Source organism: Procambarus clarkii, chromosome 39 (assembly GCF_040958095.1).
Source record: "Procambarus clarkii isolate CNS0578487 chromosome 39, FALCON_Pclarkii_2.0, whole genome shotgun sequence".
Taxonomy (NCBI): Eukaryota; Metazoa; Arthropoda; class Malacostraca; order Decapoda; family Cambaridae; genus Procambarus; species Procambarus clarkii.
This window is the reverse complement of record NC_091188.1, coordinates 8,634,795-8,645,584: the sequence shown is the minus strand read 5'-3', so window position 1 is coordinate 8,645,584 and position 10,790 is coordinate 8,634,795. Positions and strand designations below refer to the sequence as shown.

Genomic DNA, 10,790 nt, shown 5'->3' with positions numbered 1-10,790 from the left:
TTTATCCACTCTCAGGTTCTTGAGGAGAGCCTCATAATGCACCCGACATGTGCAGGCTCACCCCGGCCTCTCAACCACTACGTCATATTCTGTACCTTATGGTCCGCTAACGTACCAATTACAAAGTAATGTGAAAAGTAACGGCACACAGATATCCACATTCTCTATACATTGGTAGGTTAGGTTAGGTTAGGTGGGTTGCTGGGGTTCGTGCGCCTCTGGTTAGGTTAGCAGCTTGTATATTGTACGTTTTGGCAAGTCCAGATAACAGGCTGATTGATCACACGCCCTCTGTAGTGGCACCAGCCCTTGAGATGGTGAGTTTAAGTATCACACAGCTAGCTCCTGTAACACCCCGTAATCCTAAAATTCCCAACGTCAAGAAACTATCGTACTAAAGTGCCCTTATCCTAACCTACCAGAGGACCCAGAACAGAAAACGGGACAGTTACGCGAGCCACTACCATTTTCTAGAACGATTTTTTTTTTTGCCCTTAGTATACGTCAAAAATGCGACGTTACTTTAAGGGGACGTGTTGCCCCATGTAACACTTCATATAACATATTTATTATTATTATTTTTATTATTATTTTTATTATTATTATTATTATTATTATTATTATTATTATTATTATTATTATTATTATTATTATTATTTTCTACCACAGACGTGGCCACACATTTACAATGCTAACCAGCATATATACATTTTCTTCTGTCCTCCATGGACAGGGTGAGAGATCTGTTAAACATATAGTTCAGGAATTTATTGAACAGTCAACCACAGAAGGTGATTGTGGTTGATTGTTCAATAAATCCCTAGCATGTGATAGCTGCGTAAATGAACACATATCTAAGGGTGTTTTAATATAAGTCACCTGTTCAACGAGGCTGCCTAATGAACGAGTAATCATCCACTCGTGTAAGTGTTAACGTTCTTGGGCGAAGTGACTTAGATAATTACGATTTTGAAATGATTTCTATGTTCAGCGACTGTTCATCTATGTTCAGCGACTGTTCATCTATGTTCAGCGACTGTTCATCTATGTTCAGCGGCTGTTCATCTATGTTCAGCGACTGTTCATCTATGTTCAGCGGCTGTTCATCTACGTTCAGCGTCTGTTCATCTACGTTCAGCAACTGTTCATCTATGTTCAGCGACTGTTCATCTATGTTCAGCGACTGTTCATCTACGTTCAGCAACTGTTCATCTATGTTCAGCGACTGTTCATCCATGTTCAGCGACTGTTCATCCATGTTCAGCGACTGTTCATCCATGTTCAGCGACTGCTCATCCATGTTCAGCGACTGTTCATCCACGTTCAGCGACTGTTCAACTAGTTGTGTTGTGACAGGATAAATGTTGTACCTTCAGAGCCCGTAACACATTATTTTTTTGCTTCACGGAGAGTTAAACTCTAATGAATAACATGTCCAATTATGAGGAAATATTTGGGGCCATAGAATGGGATCGAACTGGCGTCCTTGGACTCTCCAGAATGCGGGTTCCATCTCATGTGGTTTCAATATTTTCTAACAGATACATCATGTTACTGTGACGTTACTGTATATGTTAATTTAGTTTCTTGTATTCAAGTCTATGCAATATATGTGGTAGTTTATTTGTTTGTAATAAATTAGAGTAATAAATTAGACTTGATTAACATTTTTTTCATTCTCTTCTTTTGCAATCTTGTTTTCCACTGTGGCTGTTGTATGAACCTTTAAACAGCTGTGAAGTACCATCACCTTACATGGACGCGTGATCCTGTAGGTCCCGGGTTCGATCCCGGGCGCCGGCGAGAAATAATGGGCAGAGTTTCTTTCATCCTATGCCCCTGTTACCTAGCAGTAAACTAGGTACCTGGGAGTTTGTCAGCTGCCACGGGCTGCTTCCTGGGGGTGGAGGCCTGGTCGAGGACCAGGTCCGCGGGGACACTAAGCCCCGAAATCATCTCAAGATAACCTCAAGATAACCTACATGCAGCACTGAGAGAATGTCACCTCTAACATGATGAAAGGCTGCTGCAACAGAAGGTATTGGCAGGTAAATCGATTTGAAATTGAAATTGAAATTGAAATAAGTTTGAGGTAAAATACACAAAAGAATGAGATAACTGAAGCTATTCTCACCCCTGTTCAGTACAACGTGTTCATATATACATAGACACACATCACAAACAATAAACATATTGCCGAACATTGTGAGTGATAAACATATACATTTCTTCCTTGTAAGTCGTATTAGTCCGTCGTTTATTAAAAGCAAATCAATGCTTTGGAGAGGGTGTCGGGGGGTGGGGGGGGAGGGGGGTCTCAGTTCCCTGTCGGATCTGAGACAGCCTCAGACCAAAGATTGGAATTCAAGATTTACTACAAAACCTAAAAAGGACTACTGATTTAATAATAGGAACAGCCCCCATAAACAACACAACACTCTCCAAAAAGCCAACGCGGTATACCAGTTTACACGTCCCAGTGAAGGATGTCACCTGTATTGTAAACAATACAACACTCTCCAAAAAGCCAACGTGGCATACCAATTTACACGTCCCAGTGAAGGATGTCACCTGTATTGTAAACAATACAACACTCTCCAAAAAGCCAACGTGGCATACCAATTTACACGTCCCAGTGAAGGATGTCACCTGTATTGTAAACAATACAACACTCTCCAAAAAGCCAACGTGGTATACCAATTTACACGTCCCAGTGAAGGATGTCACCTGTATTGTAAACAATACAACACTCTAAAAAGTCAACGTGGTATACCAGTTTACACGTGCCAGTGAAGGATGTCACCTTCGAGCTGCTTATATTGGTATGACCACCACAAAGCTTCCAAGAAGACTGACCTGCCACCTACAGGCTGGTGCCCCAAGATTCCATACGTAAAGTGTTCTTTTACGGCCCTCTCGGGTCGCAACTGGGTTCGTACTCTGATGTTATTAGAGGAAGGGTATCCGGCCCCAAGCCAGTAGTGGCTTTCAAGGGATGAGATCCGTGACGCAAGTAAAATAAAAGGGGAAGGGAAAGAAAGGCAAAAACTTAAGATTATAATTACCTTCACCAATAAGTAATATATAAAAGTTACACAGGGGGAGGGGTATTAACACTACACAGGGGAAGTATATACACGGTCGTCTTCTCCTGAAGACGCTGGATCCTCTCGGTGCTAAGTCCTCGGTGCTCTCGTGGTCTCTTGACGAATCCTTCGATCAAGCTGAGTCTACCCCTGACACAGGCCAGCCAAAACACAGTTCCACTGGGGGCACCACCATGGAGGCCGTCAACCACAAGTCCAGCAAGCTGCTGGCAGGTTCCGGATCAGCAACGCTGTTCAGGCCACTCCACGAGCGATACTAGGGTAGCGCCCTAGTCAGGAGCCTCGTGTGATACCACAGATCACTCTCCTGTCCACAATACCCCAGTGGTCAATCGTCTCCAGCAGTCGGTCCCGGGTACGACAATCCTTCAACTGCCACTTCACTGGCAGGGTAACACCACAGTGTTCCTCCGGGAGGCGACTCACATCTGCTGCAGCAAAGCACAAGGTATGGGGACGGCTGCCTTGGGTAGACTGACTCAACTTCCCTTACAACAGTCCCAGGTCGACTCTGTAAGCAGACACGTCATCAATAACAGGTACACACAAAAGCACCTCACTTACAGGCTCAGACACAAACGCCCGACATATCCACTCCATAGATGGCGTTGTCGTCTGAGCACCACCTCACCAGAGGTCAGCAGCGGCGGTGTTGTGGGCTGAACGGGACTGGAAACTGGCCCTCGTAGCCAGTACGCCTCGTCCTCACCAGGTGTCGTCGTCCATTTGGAGGGGGTTTCGGGAGCTGACCCACAGATGGCGTGGTCGTCACTGCTCCGTCCTCGGACGCTCGATCCGGGTCCGTAACATGTTCATACCACAACACCCAGTAGGAACATGTGGGTGTTCCTAGTGGGGGTTGTATTAGAAAAAATACAACAATCCTGGCATCCACCATTGACTAGAGAAGACTGCAAATCCTCGAAGCTAAACCGCATAAAAGAAGAAAAAAAAAACAGCCTTTGTTTGAACACAATAAAAAAACAGCCAAAACAACTTTGATACCTTGCCTGCGCTGAGACCTAGACCTCACCATACAGTACCAGACCTCACCATACAGTACCAGACCTCACCATACAGTACCAGACCTCACCATACAGCACCAGACCTCACCATACAGCACCAGACCTCACCATATACAGCACCAGACTTCACCATACAGTACCAGACCTCACCATACATCACCAGACCTCACCATACATCACCAGACCTCACCATACAGCACCAGACCTCACCATACAGCACCAGACCTCACCATGCAGCACCAGACCTCACCATACAGCACCAGACCTCACCATACAGCACTAGATAACGACAACTCTACCCAGTTCTCCTCTCCCACTGCCTTACCCAGTGTCTGAACGGCTTCCATCCTCATTATTTCCCTATTTCTTCACCTGTGTGTGATTACTTCACCTGTGTGCGATTACTTCACCTGTGTGTGATTACTTCACCTGTGTGCGATTACTTCACCTGTGTGCGATTACTTCACCTGTGTGTGACCACTTCACCTGTGTGTGACCACTTCACCTGTGTGTGATTACTTCACCTGTGTGTGACCACTTCACCTGTGTGTGATTACTTCACCTGTGTGTGACCACTTCACCTGTGTGTGACCACTTCACCTGTGTGTGATTACTTCACCTGTGTGTGATTACTTCACCTGTGTGTGACCACTTCACCTGTGTGTGATTACTTCACCTGTGTGTGACCACTTCACCTGTGTGACCACTTCACCTCCACACCCCATCCACACAACTTCATCTCTTTCACACGAATCTTTAAGATATATTTACACCTCATATATTCATTCCTTACCTAAAGATGTTCAAGAGTGGAACGTAACGTTGTATAAAATATACCCTTCAATTTAAGGGGGGATAGAAGTAGCCTAAGCTGCTCTATCCCTTTGAGATGTATTTTTTTCTTGTCTCAATAAACGTACTTGAACTTGAACTACCCTTTAATAATCATTAGGGTTTCTTTACCATTAATTTTGATAACTTGATCGCTCTTCTTAATCTCGAGAGGAGGACAATACAAGCAGAGAAAGCTTATACTATGAGATCAACAACGCGAGAAATGCTGTTATATTTGTTATATTTAATCAAATATGCTTAAATGAACGCCTGCTGCTCAAGTATATATATATATATATATATATATATATATATATATATATATATATATATATATATATATATATATATATATATATATATATATATATATATATTAACCAGAACGTGTCGTTTGGGTGTAGATGTTGAATATAACTATACAGCATACAGAATATAACTAACTATACATTTACTGATTTAAGAACTCATGATTATTATATCTGGGGGAGAGGAAGCTCCATAACAGGGAGCCGGTCGGCCGAGGGGACAGCTACACTGGACTTGTGATCCTGTGGTCCCGGGTTCCATCCCGGGCGCAGGCGAGAAACAATGGGCAGAGTTTCTTTCACCCTATGCCCCTGTTACCTAGCAGTAAAATAGGTACCTGGGTGTTAGTCAGCTGTCAAGGGCTGCTTCCTGGGGGTGGAGGCCTGGTCGAGGACCGGGCCGCGGGGACACTAAAAAGCCTCGAAATCATCTCAAGATTTCATCACCTTTACTTTGGTGATGTAAACACCACCCCCTTCCCCTTTACTGCAAGGGGGAGGGGAGGTGTTTATATATGGCTTAGCATATTTAACTCTGTCCTCCTGGGGGATAACATTGAGGTGGCGTTGGAGGCATAATTTAAGGTATCATTTGGATTTTAGTTTCTGAAATGTCATATTTTTTTTTCACATTTAATCCAGCTCCTGTCCCTTCTCGTGCTCCTTTCCCTTCTATTCCTCCTCGTGCTCCTCCTCCTTCCCCTCCCTGCTCTATATTATATTCATGGGTATACCAGTGGCATAACAAGACTGCGCCTTCATTAGCAAGGAGAGGGGGTAGAGGCAGCGTCTGTAGCAGTAGATGGGGTGAGGAGGTAAAGGGATGCGAAGACGGTTTGGGAGATGGGAAAGACGCCTTGGGGATGGGGGGGTGGGGAGGAGGGGTGAGGGGGAGGAGGGGGGGGAGGGGGGAGAAGTGTGGACTGAAGAATAGGGATGAGGAGGGGGGGGAGAGGAGAGGGGAGGACTGGATGCCAGAGAATAGAGAAGGATTACTAAGAAACAATAGATGAGTGTGTTGTTACATTAAAGGGGGGGAGGGCCTGCTGGCTGAGTGGACAGCGGGCGGGATTCGTAGTCCTAAGGTTGGGGAATATGTGAGCAAGATTGAGGAAAAGCTTACATATCATCAACGTGGCAGGTGTGTGGTGTTGTGCACCTAGCCACGTTGAAGCGCCACAGAGAACGAGTGCCACACACCACACACACCTGCAGCATCGCGGAGAGATCAGCATCATCTCCGTGCTCCAGCATCACCGTAAACCACAGCATCCTCACATTCCTGCCAGCGTCACGGAACACCGGCATGATATCACTCCAGCGTCACGGAACACCGGCATGATATCACTCCAGCGTCACGGAACACCAGCATCCCACCCTCCCTGCCTCAGCATCACCGGGAGCCTGAGATGTGGAGATTCCTCTCACACTATGCGGCTCTCATCCTCAGCATCTTCTAGCATTCAAATCCGAAGCCGTAACATCGTCTGGGGGGGGGGGGGGGAGAGAAACCCTCGGGAATAATGAGAAAACCGTTGACAAGCCGCCGGCTTCCTGTCCCCACCGAGGCCACTCGAGACGGTTCGCCCCCCCCCCTCAGGGGAAAAAATGGATAGAGCACGAGAGGGTTTGATCCCCATACCGCCTATGACTATCTCCGCACATCCATCAGTCATCCTGGAAAGTTTGGTGAGATTAGCCCCGAGCGTCTGGCCTGCAACCACGAACAGGCAAGGAGAACATGGGAACAAACCAACATTATCTCTTTTTTTAAGATAGATTATCAAGATTATATAATTTTTCCCCTCGTTCCGTCACCCTCTTATGATCAATTCATGATCAATTAACCCTTTCCTCTCCCCTCGGTCAACTCTCCACACGCTGTATAAGCACCAGTAAGTGAATATCTTCACTCCACAAAGCACCAGATATTAACTAAAATGATCCATTACCGCATGAATAACATTTTGTTGTCGCCCGAAGCTCAACTCTTTTAGTTCTACAGCGTCGTTAATGTCTTTAACACCTGCCAGGAGAGTGGTGCTCGCGCGGGAAGAGAGCCGTATGCACGCACACGTCCAGCCACCCCTGGAGGACACAGCTTCCCTCCGTGTCCGGATCAGATCATCTCCCGGAAGCGAGGATTCTTCAGGTCTCCAGCTGCCCGAAGTAAAGGCTTCGTCAGACCTGAAAGAGCCATGGAAACACACACATGCTGTTGGAGGTGCAGACACTTACACCAGACCTCACCATACAGCACCAGACCTCACCATACTGTACCAGACCTCACCATACAGTACCAGACCTCACCATACAGTACCAGACCTCACCATACAGTACCAGACCTCACCATACAGTACCAGACCTCACCATACAGTACCAGGCCTCACCATATAGTACCAGACCTCACCATACTGTACAAGACCTCACCATATAGTACCAGACCTCACCATACAGTACCAGGCCTCACCATACAGTACCAGGCCTCACCATATAGTACCAGACCTCACCATACAGCACCAGACCTCACCATACAGTACCAGACCTCACCATACAGTACCAGACCTCACCATATAGTACCAGGCCTCACCATATAGTACCAGACCTCACCATACAGTACCAGGCCTCACCATATAGTACCAGACCTCACCATACAGTACCAGACCTCACCATATAGTACCAGACCTCACCATACAGTACCAGGCCTCACCATATAGTACCAGACCTCACCATACAGTACCAGGCCTCACCATACAGTACCAGACCTCACCATACAGCACCAGACCTCACCATACAGTACCAGACCTCACCATATAGTACCAGACCTCACCATACAGCACCAGACCTCACCATACAGCACCAGACTTCACCATACAGCACCAGACCTCACCATACAGTACCAGACCTCACCATACAGTACCAGACCTCACCATACAGCACCAGACTTCACCATACAGCACCAGACCTCACCATACAGTACCAGACCTCACCATACAGTACCAGACCTCACCATATAGTACCAGACCTCACCATACAGTACCAGGCCTCACCATACAGTACCAGACCTCACCATACAGTACCAGACCTCACCATACAGCACCAGACCTCACCATACAGCACCAGACCTCACCATACAACACCAGACCTCACCATACAGCACCAGACCTCACCATACAGCACCAGACCTCACCATACAACACCTGGCCGGCTGCTTGGCAGGTGTGGAGGCAGGTATGTGGCGAGTGGTTGTAAGGCGGAGGTTGAGGAACAGGTGTTCGTGTAGGTGTGTGAGAGGAATGCTTTTCGTGTCGAGACAGAATGACTAATGATAAACCATTCCCTTGACATCGAAACAATGAGGTTAGTAGCATTAGGAATTCAAATGCTAAGCTCAAAATGAGGTTCTCATTTTCGGTTCTCATTCCCAATAGTAAGAGTCTGAAAGACTGGATCCCTAATAGAACCATCGAGCTTATTCTTAAGAGTATGAAGCAGTCTTAGTTTGTCTGCTATCTTGAGGCCAGGAAGAGGTGAAGGTGATTCCCAACCATCGCTCTGAATGCCTTCCGGCTGACCCCAAACAAGCTGTTCCGGCCAGCACCAGGGTTGTTAGCAAGAAGTAAGACGCTTAGTTCCCGGAGACATTCGTAATACTGTCTCAAGGCAAGATTTATGTCGGAGGAGCTGTGAGCTCATTGTCGACGAACAAAGGAGTTAGAACTCATGAAAAATAGAGTGGAACCATCCTGAGCCTCATGCAGCTCCTGCCTGGAGTTCATACCTAGTTAAAGACAAGACAAAGTTAGAGAAGATTCAGCGTTATTTCACCAGACTCGTCCCAGAACTGAGAGGAATGAGCTACGAGGAAAGGCTAAAGAAGCTAAACCTCACGTCCCTGGAAAACAGAAGAGTAAGGGGAGACATGATAACCACCTACAAAAGTCTCAGGTAAATTGACAGGGTGGACAAAGACAAACTCTTTAGCACGGGTGGGACACGAACAAGGGGACACAGGTGGAAACTTAGTACCCAGATGAGCCACAGAGACGTTAGACAGAATGTTTTCAGTGTCAGAGTAGTTAATAAATGGAATGCACTAAGAAGTGATGTGGTGGAGGCTGACTCCATACACAGTTTCAAATGTAGATATGATAATGCCCAGTAGGCTCAGGAATCTGTACACCAGTTGATTGACAGTTGATAGGCGGGACCAAAGAGACAAAACTCAACCCCCCACAAGTTCCACTAGGTGAGTACACCCACCCCTATCCACCAGGCCTCGTAGCCTGGCGCAGGACTCGTAATTCTGTGGCGCGGGTTCGATTCCCGCACGAGGCAGAAACAAATGGGCAAAGTTTCTTTCACCCTGAATGCCCCTGTTACCTAGCAGTAAATAGGTACCTGGGAGTTAGTCAGCTGTCACGGGCTGCTTCCTGGGGGTGGAGGCCTGGTCGAGGACCGGGCCGCGGGGACACTAAAGCCCCGAAATCATCTCAAGACAACCTCAAGATAACCCACACACGCGTACAGTAAAGCGAGAAACACACACACACACACTGGCTGTTAGTGAAACACCTTGGCCATTATTTACACATCCAATTAAGACCAGGTGCATGAAGACGGGCAGGTGACACAGCCCCCTCACAACACCGTCCACCTGAGGCCGGGATGACCACCACCCTGGAAACACAAACCGAAATTGTCTCTATTTTCCGCTTGTTACAACTTGCAATAAAGTTGTTACATCTTCGCTTAACGTGTCTATGACGTATTAGAACGTTGTTACAACTTGCTATATTGGTTGTTATAACTGGTTAGGAGGTGTTAAAACTTGTTCGAACGTTGTACCAACGTCGTAGTTTCGGTGTGTGTGTTTGGTGGGCACCGTCCAACACACGAGGTGGCCGCCACAAAGGGGACACCCTCGCCTGCTTTCACACCAGCCTCGACACCACTCTAATGAAGCAACAGGGAGAAGAGGGATGTGTATACCGTGTATACCCCTAGAGCTGTATACCCAGCGTCTCGGTGTGTGTGTGTGTGTGTGTGTATACTGAGAGTTTACGTTAGTTCATTTGGACTATGTTCGGGGGACTAAAGTATACTTCCTGGTTGGTCAGGAACCTATTGTGGTGCACTTAATAACCTTCAGAGGTTGGTAAGTCTTAATAACCCTCCAGAGGTGTATATAGGCCTTAATAACCCTTCAGAGGTGTATATAGGCCTTAATAACCCTCCAGAGGTGTATATAGGCCTTAATAACCCTCCAGAGGTGTATATAGGCCTTAATAACCCTCCAGAGGTTGATAAAGACCTTAATAACCCTCCAGAGGTTGATAAAGACCTTAATAACCCTCCAGAGGTTGATAAAGACCTTAATAACCCTCCAGAGGTTAATAAAGACCTTAATAACCCTCCAGAGGTTAATAAAGACCTTAATAACCCTCCAGAGGTTGATTAAGACCTTAATAACCCTCCAGAGGTTGATAAAGACCTTAATAACCCTCCAGAGGTTG

At 46.5% G+C, this 10,790-nt stretch overlaps 1 protein-coding gene across 1 annotated transcript; it reads right to left on the bottom strand.

Annotated features, from left to right (window-relative positions):
• Window positions 1-961: 961 nt before the first annotated feature.
• On the bottom strand, window positions 962-1,300 carry LOC138372499 (uncharacterized). Its single transcript, XM_069337971.1, has one exon. It carries the CDS (start codon window positions 1,298-1,300, stop codon window positions 962-964), a length of 339 nt encoding a protein of 112 aa, XP_069194072.1.
• Window positions 1,301-10,790: the final 9,490 nt, after the last annotated feature.

What these genes read in the sequence shown, in the direction of transcription:
- LOC138372499 (XM_069337971.1), bottom strand. Translation starts at nt 1,300, where the DNA reads ATGGATGAGCAGTCGCTGAACATGGATGAACAGTCGCTGAACATGGAT.